We start from the raw sequence: 16998 nt of genomic DNA, 5'->3' as shown, positions 1-16998 counted from the left end.
AATGGAGAGAAGCTGCGGTCTTCTCTCCATTCATTCTCAGTGCAGCTGACGCTGCAGAGAAAGGGACTGGGGAATATCTATCCTCTGTCTCTTTCTCTGTCTCAAGGGGGAGATATCAGAGGTCTGTTAAGACCCCTGATATCTCACCAAAGCCCCCCAAAAGGGCTGATTAAAAAAAAAAAAAAAAAAAAAAACAATAAAGAATAAAAGAAATATTATTGTAAAAAATAAAAATTGTAAAAAAAAAAAAATAACACACACATACAACGTTCACCCCCCCCCCCCCCCCCAAAAAAAAAGCAAGCACTGTTAAAAAAAAAAAAAAAATGAAAAAAAAAACACTGTCACGTGACATTAAAAAAAAAGTATCGGTAATCGGTATCGGTGAGTACTTGAACAAAAGTATCGGTACTTGTACTCGGTCCTAAAAAAGTGGTATCGGGACAACCCTAGTTATTTGACAGATCAAAATGAAATTGCTGATTCAAGCACCCAAATATTTATAAATGACAATCATAGAAATTGTCAGGGGTTCCTAAACTTTTGCATACAACTGTATCTTGGGAAAGCCAGGTAACACATGCAGAGTAGCCAACCTACACATGCTCAGTTGTGTCCTTTATGCTGGAGAGAATATTTACTTGTTCTCTGAGCTAGCCAGGTCCTATGATATTGGCATCACACATGTGGGCGTGTATACAGGCTGAAGTGGAAATCTCCTGCTACCTGAACTCTCAGCACTGGCAGCTTATCACTGACTGTGGTATACAGATCATCTAAAAAAGGTATATAGTGGCAATATTTTAATGTAAAAAGATTTATAAGCTGTGGGCACTGTGTGTGTGTGTGTGGGGGGGGGGGGGCAGATGAACTATTTTCATATTACTGGGTTTAGTAACACTTTAAATTACATATGTATTATACACAATAAATAACAACTAAGGCTGGTCTTGCACAGGACAAACCATAATGTTCCACAGCATTCCTTTAGTTCGATAGCTTGTCCCACCTGAGCCCTCAAACCTCCTTTGCACTGATCCACTTACAAACTGGCAATACCCGGGCCTGGGAATTGGTCAGTGGGGCACTGAATATCCCATTGTAAAGTGGGGGTATCTACTCTCCCCACCTACAAAATGTTCACCTCTAATTGCAAACAACAAGTAAAACTTATCCCCTATGTTGCCCTTACCCTAGTTTTGGGCTCTGTTCACACTCCTGCATATCCTGTGCAGTTAGGCTTTGTTCGCATGGACTTTAGCTTGTATAAGAGCAGTGTGTACAGTAAGCTTTTACAAAGCATTTTTAGAGCTTTTTCGCAAGTTTTGTTGAAGCCCTTAAAGCATTATTAAGCTCCAGTTCGGAAATTCAAACATAGCTCTTAAAAGAAAAGTTTGGGAATAGAAAAAAAATGAATTATATTCACATAGATGGCTGCCGCACCAATCCCAGCTGCGGCTATCCCCTGTCAGGGTGATCAAAAGCCATTGATCACTCAGAATTCAGTCTGCAGAGAGCCAGTGAAGGTCAGTCACGGGCTCTCTGCTCTGACCCTCCAGCACTCACTGGAGCGCTGAGCTGTGCAGGGGGCAGGAGAGGTCATCCAGTAGCTTGCTGAGCGGCTGAGCCATCTACTGGTCCAGGCATCTGGGCGGATCCCAACATTAAATTCAGGATCTTTCCAAAGCCTTGAGCAGCTGAGTGACATCAGCCAACAGCAGGCTTTAGCCCCCTGTCAGGTGAAAATGGGTCATAGGAGTGCAGTCCAGTGAGCGCGGGGGGCAGAGCAGAGAGCTAGTGACTAACAGCCACTAGCTCTCTGCTCATGGAGCTGTGAGAACTGAGCGATCAGCAGTGTTTGATCGCTCAGTTCTCAGTGCTAGAGACGGCGTTGGACCGATGCTGCATCCAGCTAGGCAAGTATGATTTAGAGAAAAAAAAAAAACTTCTCTTTTAACATTCCCTAGTTGGAACCAAATACATATTTTTTATGTAAAAAGAAACACTGAATTTTCCAGCAATTCACATCTTTCTGGCTGCTATTATTGCCTGTCAGCTCCTCCCCACATGAAGCCCAATTTGTGTGTTCCTTTTCACTGAGTCCACTTGTCAGAAAGTCCTATTTGTTTCAATGACTCTAGAATAGTGTGCCATGAAAAAGAATTGGCACATATTAATGATGTAGTCTGCTTAATCTCTATCTCCTCCACTGTATCCTCTCCAGCTTCCATCCACTCTGTCCTTTCAAGCAGCAGCAAACAAAAACGACACAGCTCCTGGCTACTCAGCAGCAACTGGTTGCAGATGTTCCTTCTTCCTCCCTATAAAATGAAAATTGCACACCACTGTTTCTTCTCTCTGGCTAACATGACTTTTGACAGCATTGGTCTTTGGCAAGCACCTGCTGTAAGAGACTAGTGCCGTCAATCAGATCTCATTACATATTTGTCTCCTATAGAGCAGTGTGTTCAGATAGCAGTGAAAGGAATAGGGTGAACTCTAGATCTACTGCAACAACCTTTAATGGGACAAAGTGCTCCATGCACTATGTCCCCTGGGGGACAGGGTGAAGCAAAAATGTGTGAAACTTTTAAATGCAAGTTCTTTATTCTAGCCTTTAAATGGAGACCATAATTGATTAGAGCCAATTTTGTTCTTTTCAAATCATTCTTTATCCTTTACACATTTTATATATTTTTTTTTTAAGCTGAACCCTGTTCATGAAAACGTACATTCTAATATATTCCCCCAATAGCCAGAAAGGTCATAAATCCGGTTTCTGTGTACTAAAAATGCCTTTGCAAACCTGGATAATACTTCGTAAAAGTAATGGAGACACATAGCCTGTGTAGAGAGCAAAGCAGTTGGAGGGACCCACCTACTACAGGCTGCATGTAAAGGATAAAAATGGGCAGGAAGGGTCAGATACAGGACCAATCAACCTTGCACAAGGTGAGAGAGCAGCATTTGTTTTGTCAGATTAGGCGACGCATCAGAATTTGTAGCGGAAGTGACGTTCGGTCGCCGCCATCTTGCTACACCCCGCACTCGTTCACAGTAAGGATACAGCAAGAAGGAGCCAAGTGGACATCTTGTTACACCCACCGAAGTCTTTCATTGCACACTTCTTTTTAACAGTAAACTCAGCTTATATCGTGAAATACAGTATTTTGAAATCTCTCACACTGTTTTGATGTTGATTTTTCAAAGCAGCGGTGTTCTGTCAGATTAGCAAACCTGCGAGATCAGCAGGCTTGCTGCTGCTTTTAAAATACAATATCTAAACAGTCAGATTTTTAACCACTTCAGCCCCGGAAGAATTTACCCCCTTCCTGACCAGAGCACTTTTTGCGATTTGGCACTGCGTTGCTTTAACTGACAATTGCGCGGTCGTGCGATGTTGCACCCAAACATAATTGACGTCCTTTTTTCCCCACAAATAGAGCTTTCTTTTAGTGATATTTGATTGTCTCTGCGGTTTTTATTTTTTGCACTATAAACAAAAAAAGAGCGACAATTTTGAAAAGAAACACATTTTTTTTTACTTTTTGCTATAATAAATATCCCACAAAAATATATAAAAAAAATTTTTTTCCCTCAGTTTAGGCCAATATGTATTCTTCTACATATTTTTGGTAAAAAAAAAAAAAAAATGTACAAAAATTGCAATAAGCGTATATTGATTGGTTTGCGCAAAAGTTATAGCGTCTACAAAATAGGGAATAGATTTATAGCATTTTTATTATTTTTTTTACTAGTAATGGCAGCGATCTGTTATTTTTATCATGACTGTGACATTATGGAGGACACATCGGACAATTTTGACATATTTTTGGAACTATTGGCATTAATACAGCGATCAGTGCGATTAAAAATGCATTGATTACTGTAAAAATAGTCACTGGCAGGGTTAACTGTGTTCCCTGGGAGGTGATTCTAACTGAAGGGGGAGGGCACTATCTACAGGAAGTGACAGATTGTGGTTCCTAGCTAATAGGAACACACGATCTGTCACTCCTGTCAGAACAGGGAAGTGTGCGTTTACACACACTCGTCCCTGTTCTGTGTCACAAGCTCATGATCATGACCAACGGCCACGAGCATCGGCACCCCCGTTGTGCAGCGTGCGCGCCTGCTATCCGGACCCCGTGAGCCAACGTATAGTTACGTGGTTTCACGCAGGGGAGCCAACCTGCCACTGTAAAACTGCAGCGGCTGGTCCGGAAGCGGTTAAATACTGTATTTCACTATATAAGCTAAGTTTACTTTTAAGAAGCAGTGTGAAATGGCAGACTCCGGTGGGTGTAACAAGATGTTCGCTTGCCGACTTCTCACTGTATCCTTATTGTAGACAAGTGCGGGGTGTAGCAAGATGGCGGCGACAGAACGTCACTTCCATTACAAATGCTGACGGGTCGCCTAATCTAATGAAGCATGGTAATTGTATCTAGCATGAAACATGTCAGAATAGAATTTGTTCCTGCTGGCTATTTTAACAAAGGAAGATTATTTTGAATTTCAGCGTGTGGCATTCCTGTTGTGAATACAAATGGTTGCTTTGGTGGAGACGAGCCAAGCCAACACCTGAGATGTGATAGTTTAGCCAGATCTTGCCTGGAGCAGGATGCAAAATATTTGACATTAATATACACATCTCTTGTATTTAGACAATACTTGCTTAGACGGAGATTCAGCTTTAATATTTTTGAATAAAATCAGTTTTACAAATACATTTTTCACAGAGCATAATGTATTTTCTAAAACGAGAACAGCAGAAGCAATTCAGACTCGAGAGATCGAGATGTTAGCTTGAGCTAATGAGCTCTAAAGGCTCTGTGCACACTAGTGCAGGCCGCTTGGCCCGCGTTTGCTCTGGCATGGCAGCCCATTCTTCTTTTTGTCCTCATACCTCCACGCACCAGTGAAGAGATCGCTGCCATGGGCTCATTGCGGTGACTGATGGTGTGAGGACCTCTAGTGGATATCGTGGGCAATTCCTAACTCTGGCCTGTAAAGATTTCTGCTTGCTGTGATCCTCTGTAGTGGGGGGTCACGGCCATCTGGTAAGGAGCTACCCCTTTCATTTTCTGGTGGTGGACCCTTTCCTGCTGTCACGGATTAATTAGAAACATCACTTGGACTTTTGTTGGTTTTTGTTGATGGTTTTGGGACTCACTAAGATATTATTTTTGATGGCTTTATTTGATGAATGTATTTCACATGTCATGTTTGCACAATATTTTTGATTTATTTATAGTTAAGACTCATTTATCTTCACTGTAGACACTATATTGATGAACCTAGTTATTAGCGCAACCCCTTATTTTTTCTTTACTTATCCACAATTGATGTTTGTTGTGGGGTTTGCAGCTTTTCGCATTATAGAGCACTTTGGTTTATTTAGCGCGGTTTTTTTAAAATTTCCCATGGCAGCCCATTCGTTTGAATGGGCTGCTGTGCTGTGTGATCCACAGAAAAAAGGTGCATGCACCATTTTAAAAATGCAGCTGCAGGGAAACTGCATTGTCTTTTTGACCATGCAGTTTCCCTGAGGTTCCCACACCCATGATCACGCTGCGGGCTGAGGTGCCATTCAGAATGAATGGCAGCCCTGCACGTCTCGCAAGAGCAGCGTGATTCAGCTGTGGGTATCGATGCGATTCCTGCCCCTGCAATGCACAGTGAGGACTAGTGTGAACCGAGCCCAAGGCCCGGTATACACTGATGTGGTGCGAATTCGATGCAAATTCCAAATCGCAGCCAATTCATGCGAACCGCTGTGGGTGCGTTTGTTATGTTAACGACACTCCGAAATTGATTTGCAAAACACAGTGCGATTTGCAGAATCGGATTGCATTGGTTGGAACACCCATGAGATCCGATTCTGGTGCAAAAAAAAAAAAAAAAGTCCTGCACATTTTTGATGTGGATTCAGTGCAATTTGAGCCATACAGAATAATGGCTCAAATTGTACTGCTGATGAAGTGCATGTGATTTGAACAGGAATGCGGCGTGATTTGCTTTCAGATTTGCATGCGGTTCCCGTGCCGCATAGTGTGAACCGGAACTAACAGCTTTTTTTTTTTTTTTTTACTTTACACCTGGCGATGTCCTAAAGGCGACAACCTTCCTTAGAGAGGGTTACATCACCAGTCTCTTCAGGGAAACCAGGAAGTAGACACAAGAAAGGTAATTAAATCAAAGTAACTTAATAAAAACTCACAGTGTTGTATCATTTTACATAAACATGCAGAAATGCATGCTGTGAAATTTAGTAAAAAAAAGGGGAAAGGTCTGCTTTAATAGCTACATTAGCAGGGGCAGGTTTGGACTACAAGCCAATGTTCCGACACAAGCGTGAAGTCCACAGTGAGCATAAAAGCATCTTGGGAATTTCATATCATTGCAGGGAGAGGTGCACCTGTGTGTAAAATGGTGCTTCTGTGCTGTACACATCGGGCACATCAGGAAAGGCACCATCAATGTTAAAAAAATATATCCAGGTTTGAGATCAGCATACGCTCCCCTTCAAACAATGTCTTTTTCAGGGAAGGCATCGCATTTTTCAGCAGGGCAATGCTAAACTGTATACTGCATCTATGACAACAGCATGGCTTTGTAATAGAAAAGTTCAGGCCTGCCTGCAGTCCAGATTTTTCCCAAATTAAAATATTTGCTGCATCTTGAAACAAAAAATATGACAAAGACCCAGGACTGTTGAGCAGTTAGAATCCTATATCAGACAAGAATGGAACAACATTCCTCTCCCAAAACTGCAGCAGCTGGTCTCCTGCATTCCCAGACATTTACAGAGTGTTGTTTACACTGCTACACTGTGGTAAACATGGCCCTGTCCCAACTTTTTTGAGACATGTTGCTGCCGTCAATTTCAAAATTACCTTATTTGTTTCTTAAAACAAAACATTTTCTCAGTTTAAGCATTTGATTTGCTTTCATACATTCTGTTTTTATGTAGATTTTACACAGCGTCTAGAGCTGCACGTTAAAAAATCCGTGATCTCGATTCAATCCCCTCTCACGATCTCTATGGAGGATTTCCCGATTCTTTCATGTAACACGGAAGGAAGTTTAACCACTTAAAGACTGAACCTATTTCTGACAATAGTTTCTTGCAAAGTTAAAATCAGTATTTTTTGCTAGAAAATTACTTGGAACCCCCAAACATATATATATAAATAAAACAAACATATATATTTAGCAGAGACCCTAGAGCAGGAGTAGACAACCTTGGCCCTCCAGCTGTAGTGAAACTACAAGTCCCATGAAATATTGCAAGACCCTGACAATCAGCTGGAGTGCCAAGGTTGACTTTCCCTGCCCTAAAGATTAAAATGGCAATTGTTGCAATATTTTATGTCACCCTGTATTTGCACGGCGGTCTTCCAAACGCAATTTTTTGGGACAAAATACAATTTAATGAAAAAAACAAAAAAAAAAAAACAGTAAAGTTAGCCCAATTTTTTTGTATAATGTGAAAGATGATGTTACACCGCGAGAATCGTGAACATTATTTTGAGCAAAAAAATTATGATTCTCATTTTAGCCAGAATCTAACAGCGTCCCAACTTTTTTGGAATTGGGGGCTGTACATGACTGGAAAACTGCACTGCAAAACAAAGTGTTTGCTTGAAGGAAGAAACCTTTCAAAAAGTTCAGCTTTAGAGATTTAAAAAAATAATAATCTGCACACCTACTAGGGCTATTGCTATGAGGTAATGTTTATAGGAGGAATAAGTTCACCTTTGTGTCATTCATTCACATTTTCTTGTGAAAGGATAGACTACAAGTACCATTATCCATTGCAGCTGATGGCTTGTAGTTCTCAATGAACTGCGAGGAGGCTCTAAGATAACTAATGTACAGGCAGGCAGCTATCCTGAGAGTCTGTAGGCGCTTGAGATTGCACCCATGATCTACTGATCACTGGTGCAATGCTCTACAGCAGGGATATGCAATTAGTAGACCTCCAGCTGTTGCAAAAAAAATCATGCCTCTGCCTCTGGGTGTCATGCTTGTGGCTGTCAGAATCTTGCTATGCTTCATGTGACTTGTAGTTCTGCAACAGCTGGAAGTCCACTAATTGCATATCCCTGCTCTACAGGCTCCTTAGGGAAAAAAAAAATGCACTTTTTTTTACCTGCAATTTTTCTTTTTTCAAAAAAGGTGAACCTACCCTTTATCTATACAGCTGAACACCAGGCACAAAAGCTTTCATTAAATACATTCCTCAATAGGCACCAAATTCCTTTGCAAAATCAGAAACAGTGACATCACTGTGCAGAGCAGAGCACACAACTGTGGGAGCAACCCAGAAGCTCCACTCACTACATGCTTCCTGCAGAAAACTACAGGAGGGGAGGATACAAGACCAGTCACCCTGCACAAGGAAAGTGAGATCAGCAGTGACTGGTCTTTATTAGCCCTGGTTCACACTGCGGGAATGAAATCATGCGAGTTCAGGTGAACTCGCGCAATTTCATTCCCGCATGTCAGTCCCGATTTCGCGGGTGATTTTAAAGACGTCTGTGCAGGTTTCTGCACAGATGTCAATGGAAATCGCACCCCGAAATCACCAAAAGAAGTACTGAAACTTTTGCGGCACCGATTTGGACGCTGCCATTGCCAGCAATCACTGCCGATTTGGCATGCGATTTAACATGTCAAATCGCATCAATGTGAACCAGGGCTTAGAGCGGGAAAGTTTCACACTGAATAACTACACAGATCTGGAAGGAATACACAAAGCACTGCAAGATTTAAGTAAAGATACACACACATCTCTTGTATTTAGACAATATTCATTTATCCCAGAGTTCAGCTTTAAAAATATTCTGCTATAAAAAAATTGTTATAACAGGTCGTCAAGAGCCTGCTGGCTGGAAATGTAAATAATAACGATGCAATATTCCATATTTAACTAAGATATAAATAAAAAGTATATATATTTACTTCAATTTCCAGAATAAAGAATTTTTCCATGTTCTCTTTAACAAAACAATAGGTTACTGCTTAACTGCAGACTGACGTAGAGAGAAACATTCCCCAGTGGAACATATTGCAATATTTAATAAACGCAGATGTAAATTTCAATAATGAGTAACCAAACACACCTATCACCAGATTATTACACAACTAAACAAGAGATTGTGATAAGACGGTGAACTCCCACATTGTCATTCCCTGCTCCCTTCCATACTGCTGTCAGCTGCCTACCTACCATACCAGTGTGCATTCAGGCACTTCCATGCTTGTGCATTTTATGATTTGTGATATACCTTTCTTGAGGATGAAATCACTGTCATCATCACACTTTAGTGTTCTCTAGTTTGGGGAAATGTCTACAACAGTTGGAGTTTACCCATTAACAAGTGTTACACAGAAATGGTAGTGTGTGCGCAGGCACATGGGAGTAAAAAGCACTGCCTTCAGATCTGTACAGTGTATAGTATTTTTTTACATAGTCCTGAACGCAGCAGTATTATATGTTATGGGCCCAGCACACAGTTGCACATACTTAGAAAATCATTTCGAAACACCCGTATTTGATCTGTTGAATGTGCATGCGATAATGCCTACATTATGTCAAAATATTTCCCCCCAATTGTCAACACATTATCGATCGTTAACAACATAAACAGTAAATTTTTCAACGATTAACGGAAAATACGTGAAGATTTTTTGACCTTTGTGAAGTCTCCCACACGTCAACTGTATTTAAAAAGATCTTTCTTTTTATCGCTTGCACTTTCTGGGTTACATTTTAAGTCCTGGTTCACACCAGTGCGGTTTTGAAGTCGCTTCAAAGCAGTGCAATTTCATGTGCGGTTTGCTGATATCTGTGTGACTTCATTTAACAAATGTCAATCCAAGTTGCATTGAAATTGCACCGAAATAGTGTAGGAACCTTTTTCTGAGTCGCAGCAATTTGAATGGTTCCATTGCCACGAATGGGGTGTGACTTATCATGCAACTTTTAACTTTCAAGTCACAAGACAAGTCGCACTGGTGTGAACCGGTACTAACATGCATGTTTTTCAAACTGTTTCCGATCAATACCACTACTAACATATCTTTACCTAGGGTGGGGGGCGGAGTGTGAGAGGGGGTTTATATATAACTATTTTGACACTGATATAGATTCAAAAAGACATATCATTGATTATAGACATCATACTTGGTTAGCCCTTTAAACTACATTGTCTCAGTTTGGGGATCAGGGGTGAAGTTGGGAACATTTTTGGTATTTTTACCTGATTTAAGATGTATCCCTCCCTCTCACCCCATGTAGCACTCACCTTCCTTTTCTAGCTATATATACATATTGGGTATGACTTGCTCACTATTATATTACATTGCTTTGTTATAGATAACTAATTGCACTTTGAGTCAAATGTTGACGACTCATAGATGAGGCACACTTGGATTACCCACATCGATGAAGGGAGGTGGCAACAGCTGGTCGTATGAGAAATAAAGTTTTGACTCTGTTTATACTGATGTTACTTATACTGAGGTATGTAGAGAGCTCCAATTTGGAACTAGAGACTCTACAATACATACATTGAAACCACTAACTGTATACATTCTATTTTAGAGCTTGACTGTAACTTACTTTCCTGAAGAAGCGGGCTAAGTCCCGTGAAACACAACTTTTAAAAAAAAAAAATAGCGTTTGAAAGACCGCTGCGCAAATACAGTGTGACATAAAATATTTCAACTACCACCATTTTATTCTATAGGGTCTCTGCTAAAAAAAAAAAATATTATATATAGTTAAATATAGTTTGGGTGTTCCAAGTAATTTTCTTCCAGAAAATAATGATTTTTACTTGTAATCAACAAATGTCAGAAAAGGTTTGGTCTTTAAATGGTTAAACTTCCTTCACTTACACGCCCAAGTTCTTTCCTTTGATAAAAGAATGAAAAGATACTTTGTTTTTACTTATTTGTTGTGCTTAAACTTGGCAGGCTGCCCGGATTTAATTTTATTCTTCTTTCCCAGCTGTGAGAACTCTCTGCACTTGTTAAAAAGAATAATGACATGCTGTTTTGAAGATCGGGAAGAGAAAAAGATTGCGATTTTGATTCTTAACGATTAATCGTGCAGCTCTACTGTTTAGTATACAGTTATTACTTCACATATGTGATTTTGTGTTATGTCCTCAATTAGAGCTGCACAATTAATCGTTATCGCAATTTTTTCTCAGTTGCGATCTTGACAAAGTATTTCCCGATTCTTTCTATGCAGAGAAATCTCTCTGCACTGCTAAAGCCGACAGCCCTCAAAAGAAAAAAAAACGGGCGGTCTACCAAGAATCACAACATTTGTTGATGATTTGTCCTTTAGATCAAAGGAATACACTTTGGTGTGTAAATGAGGGACGTTTAACCACTTAAACACTAAACCTTTTTCTGACATTTGTTGGTTTCAAGTTAAAATCATTTTTTTTTTTGCTAGAAAATTACTTAGAACCCCAAACACTATATATATTTTAGTAGAGACCCTAGAGAATAAAATGGTGGTTGTTGTAATAGTTTATGTCACACTGTATTTGCGCAGCAGTCATTCAAATGCAATTTTTTGGGAAAAAAATTACACTTTAATGAATTAAAAAAAAACTAAACCAGTAAAGTTAGCACAATTTTTATTTGTATAATGTGAAAGATTTTACGCCGTGAGAATCGTGATCTTTTTATTCCGGGCAAAAAAATTGTGATACTTATTTTGGCCAGAATCGTGCAGCTCTATCCTCAATGTATGTCTTTTATGGTTTTGGCAAAGTTGTTATACAATAAATTTTGATAATATTTCAAGAAAAACGCACTGGTAACGTTAAAGTCCTTTTGTTTGTTTTTTTTGGGTCTTTTTTTTGCATCAGTGGTAAAAATAGAGCCGGTGGTAGAGAAAGCATGCGGCTGCAGTAGAGAGCAGAGCAGATGCTTCCAGTATAGTGCTGGCTCCTGTCACAGGCGAGTGATACCAAATGCACTCTGCCTAGGACAGCAACAGCTGGTGATACTTGCTTGGAACCGATACCTGCAGGAATTCTGAGGAACAAGTGGAGATTGAAGTCAATGTTTTTTTTTCTACTAAAATCAAACAGCAATGGATATATCTGTTCTCTACATTGGTTATTCTGGGCTGCTTTCAAAATGATCCGCACAGTAATCACCTGCACTGAGCCATAGACTTCTGTTATTACCTGCGGGTTTGGTGGGCTTTCTACAATCGCACCAAAACTCCTGAATGCAGGAGTATTTGTACGCTTTCAGAAAGTGCACAACACCTGCAGGATATAACAGAATTCTGTAGCAGTGCAGGTAAACTGCAGCGCAACATTCTGAAAGCAGCCTTAGGCCCCTTTCACGATTGGTCTGATCGGGTCCGCCTGACTCTTTTTTTTAGGTGGACCCTCCATTCATCTCTATGGAGCAGCACATGTAAATGGACTTGTGTCTGTTTACACCTTCTACCTCCAAACTGATCCATCCCCTTCGATCTGGGCGGATCGGAGGGCCCATAGAGTAGAGCGGGATGTATCTGTGCCTGCTCTGCATATGCAGAGTGGACACAGACCTGTCATCCACCTGCTCCGCTCATTGTGGCCCGCGACTGGTTACCAAGTCGCTTAAGTGGCCCTCGCTCTTCAAAAGGTTGGGCACCCCTGGCCTAGGCGATCTGAGTGGAAGTGGGAGCGAGTACCTGTCAAACCAGGTAACTGCTCCCCCCCAAAAAAAGATATGATATGCCCAATGTGGCAGTGTGGGGGTGGGGTTTGTATCCGTGTATTTTTTTTTTTTTTTAACTGATCTGAACACCAGGTCCATTATTGTCTATGAGACAATCCACAAACACAGCATGTGTAAAGATCTGCAATGCATCGCCATCACACAAAATAAAAAAATAAATAAAAGACAGAAGTTTGAATGCAGTAATTTATGTGCATACATGCAAATATCTATGAGCGCACGGGATGCCACTTTTCTTTTTTTTTTTTTTACTTGAGACCCGTCACCCGATTAGCTGAAAGGACAGGCAATCCTATTGGATGCCCAGGAGGGGGTTGTTTGCCCCCCCCCAAAAAAAAAACACACCAGCCGCCACTGGGTCTGAGTGATGTAATGTTCACAGGTAACACTGGAAATGAGATTTCCCCGCCCCTGTATGCAAGGTGTTAATGGAACCTTTTATTGGAAATCGGTCAATGAGATCCTGAATATAAAGACTGGATGATCATATCTGTGCACAAATGATGTAAAAAGTTGCACTGTGTGACCCACATGTATGAGCCCCAACATGTTATCTCTAAGACAAATAATCTGACAGCAGAAAACAAGGTGATAAATAGAGTGCAATAAAAAAAAGATGTCTGATGATGTGATGTGTGAATAGAGCTGACAGAGACTGGACAGGGAGCCGCAGCACACACACCGCCTCCCCCACCCCGGGATATCAGCAGAGCGGATACTCCACCTATACCTCACCCTGTGTACTTATGAAGGGGTGCCGCCGCTGTACGAGCGCCTGTATTGGGAGCACTGTACACTTAGCTCGCTCCCCTAAGAGGCCAACGTACACTGCAACCCCCAGCTAACCCCTGACCCAGCTCAGCCCACGCCAATGTCTCACCATCTCCATCGCGGCCTCTTCATCAGCCAAACTACTCTGAGCTACTTCCGCCCTTTCGTGCCGCACGAATTTCCGCCCATCGCTCCCCTCACTTCCTGCGGCTGAGCCTACATCCGAACTCACCGATCCGCCATTTTGGTTGGGGCAAAGTTTGTGCTCTTCACGTTTGCAATAGTAGGGAAACTAAGCGCATGCTTGCTAAAGGAATTTTTTTTTTTTTTTTGCTATCAGACAAACCCTCCACAGAAATCTGTCATCCTAATGTAGAAGATAAAAATGTTCGCGCAACCCTCTTTCATCTTTAGTACACGGACATAAAAATGCAGTTTTCAGGGGTATTTTGCGTGCATTTTTTTTTTTTTAACATGGCTGCCTGTTAGCTAATGTACCCAGGAACATGTAGGCGCTTAAGCACCTATTTGCACACATCATGTAGGAATGTAAAAGGAAAGTTGCCTGCAGAAAGGTATTTGCACTTTTTACATTTAAAGTGGTTATAAACCTCAGACATGAAATATGAACAAAATGTACCTTTCTCTAGTATAGAAATGAAAGTGGATGTAAACGCAGAAGGGTTTTTTTTTTTTTTTTTTTAAGGATAACAAACAGATCCTGTTCATTGAAAGCATTAATAACAGCACAGTGCTTGTGCGCGCGCTCTCTCGCTCTCGCTCTCTCGCTCTCTCTCTCTCTCTCTCTCTCTCTCTCTCTCTCTCTCTCTCTCTCTCTCTCTCTCTCAAAATGATCACAGTTTATCATGGCTGCTAAGCCCTGACACTGTGGTCAGTTTACCTGCCTCCATCATCTGAAGCCCTGCTCTGTCCTCTCCCCTCCTCCCTGCCTGTCTGCTTGTGACAGTGCCCGCCCCTTCCCCTCCTGCTGCTATGATAATTAGGTTTATACAATCCCCTCTGTTTAACAACAATATGTACCCTAGGCTCTGGGCTATATGAAAGTAAAGGGGGAAACAAAACAAAATGCAGATTTCTACTTAATTTTACGGCACCTCCTGGCGCTCACGTGACTCCTCGGCTGATGTCTTGGCTCTCTCCTCCCTGGCTGAGACCAGCTGGAGTTCTTGGCGCTTCCCGCTGTAGCTGTCAGCGCGGGAGAGGAGAGAGCCCGAGACATCATGTGAGCGCCGGGAGGCACTGTAAAATAAGGTAGAAATTGGCATTATTTTTTTTCATAAAGCACAGACACTAGGGTACATATTTTTATTAAACAGAGGGGAATGTACAAACATGAACAAGTGGCTTAACAACCCCTTTAATGCATTCTATGTGACAATTTGCACTGGCCTAAATGGCTGCTGTGAATGTAGCTTTAGACTGTAAGGCAAGGACTTAAGAAAAATGTACATTTTGTCTGCAAAGTGCAGTGGAATACAATGTATCCAACTTGATAAAAGTGTCACTAAACAATCTATTTTTAGGCCACTTACACACCGGGGGGGTTTACTGGCGTTTTAGTGCTAAAAATTATGCCTGTAAAGCGCTTCTCCTATCACTCCAGTGTGAAAGCCCGAGTGCTTTTACACTGGAGCTGAGCGCTTGCAGGATGTTAGAAAAAGTCCTGCAAGCAGCATCTTTGGGGAGGTGAATACACCGCTCCTTTACGCCCCCTGCCCAATGAAATTAATGGGCAGCACTGCCAAAACACTTCAGCAGTGGCACTATACAGGTGGTATTAACCCCTTCTTCGGCTGCTAGCAGGGGTTAAAAGCACCCCGCTAGCATCCAAAAACCAACGCTAAAACTAGCGGCGCTTTACTGCCGACGCCCTTACCGCCCCAGTGTGAAAGTAGCCTTAAAGTGGTTGTAAAGTCAGAAGGTTTTTTCTTAATGCACTCTATGCATTTAGATAAAAAGCCTCCTGTGTGCAACAGCCCCCTAATACTTACCTGAGCTCATCTGTATCCAGTGATGTCCATGAGTGCCTCGGCTGTCCGTGACTCTCCCTCCTGATCAGCGGAGACACAGCAGTGGTGCCATTGGCTCCTGCTGCTGTCAAAGTCAGTTAGCCAATCAAGAGAGAGGAGGCGTGGCCAAACCAGGGCTCCGTGTCTGAATGGACACACAGAGCTTGGCTCGGGTGCCCCTATAGCAAGCTGCTTGCTGTGGGGCACTCAACAGGAGGGAGGGACCAGGAGAGGAGGATCTGGGCTGCTCTGTTATTTTTATAGAATTTTTTTTTTTTTTTTATTCTTACCTGCTCTGTGCAGTGGTTTTGTACAAACAAGACTTTACAATAACTTTAAGAGCACAAAGCGTCATTTCTGTCTGCTGCTTTCTTCCTCTGCTATCAGCATGAGTCACTTCTGACAAGTTCCCCTAAAACCAAGAAAAACTTTTTTGCCATTATTTTACTTTTTATTTTTCAATATTTCTCCATATACAAAACACTTTCCCTTCCAAAGGGATATACATTATTTAACATAACTTTATTTCCAACAACATAACCCCCATTCCCCCTAGCCCCCCCTATTTCCCCCTCCTTTTATACACTTAATTCCCCCCATCTCTAGGGACTTTTTACCTCACTGTAATTCTTCGACAGTTTAAACCTTTTCCACTTTTCCCATCTCTTTATAAATCCCTCTCTACTTTCTTCTCACCTATAGCTTAGGTATTCCATGGTAAACGTCTCTTCTATTTTATCAAACCATTCTCTAATGCAGCAGCAGGGAAGGTTATAACCCCTGTCGGATTTGTTTTCACCATCTGTCTCATTGAGATTTCCCTTCACTTCCTGTCCCATAGCCAAACAGGAAGTGAGAGGAAAGCCTTGTGAAATAAGGGAATTCCATGGGAACCCTCAGCTCACCAGAACTAGTGTTCCCATTGGAAGATTCTATTACTCTTTTTGGGGACAACCCAAATTTGGGATTTTATTTTACTTTCATTTTCAATGATAATGGTAAACAGGAAAAATAGAGAGAGTGAAACTCCTTAACGGGAACACAGACAGCAATAAAAACTGACAAGTGTTCTAATCCCGCTCCACTCTATACTAAACTATGGGAAAAAAAGTTTTGCCTTTAGTTGTACTTTAACTACAATCAGCTCTCCTCCCTGAGCTTGGCAGAGTGTAATTTCAGCTTTTAAGCCCCCCACTTTTTTCTGACAGATCAGTCAAGCTTTATAAAATTCCAGAATTTGAAGAGAGTGTTACAGAAAGATACAACATATGTAGGATGATTTGTTTCATCTCTGTGTATCACCTGAGGTCCTTCACTTCACCTGTCAAAACCAGGTACCCGCTCCCCCCAAAAGGGTGCCAAATGTGGAAGTGGGGGGGGCGCGGGGGGAGACGCAAACCTTTTAGGATGCGCTCTGCTTTAAGCA

At 41.5% G+C, this 16998-nt stretch overlaps 1 protein-coding gene across 1 annotated transcript in view; it reads right to left on the bottom strand.

The window, feature by feature from the left end:
- The window catches only part of PRKAG1 (protein kinase AMP-activated non-catalytic subunit gamma 1), a 53508-nt gene extending 39444 nt beyond the window's left edge, over positions 1–14064 (bottom strand). The window contains exon 1 of the mRNA XM_073614053.1: positions 13652–14064. Coding sequence (XP_073470154.1) covers positions 13652–13660 — 9 coding nt within the window. The 5' untranslated portion in view covers positions 13661–14064. The remainder of the gene's footprint in view (positions 1–13651) is intronic.
- Between the last annotated feature and the right edge of the window lie 2934 nt (positions 14065–16998).

The sequence above is a fragment of the Aquarana catesbeiana genome, linkage group LG02 (assembly GCF_042186555.1).
Source record: "Aquarana catesbeiana isolate 2022-GZ linkage group LG02, ASM4218655v1, whole genome shotgun sequence".
Taxonomy (NCBI): domain Eukaryota; kingdom Metazoa; phylum Chordata; class Amphibia; order Anura; family Ranidae; genus Aquarana; species Aquarana catesbeiana.
This window is presented reverse-complemented; position numbering and strand designations above follow the sequence as displayed.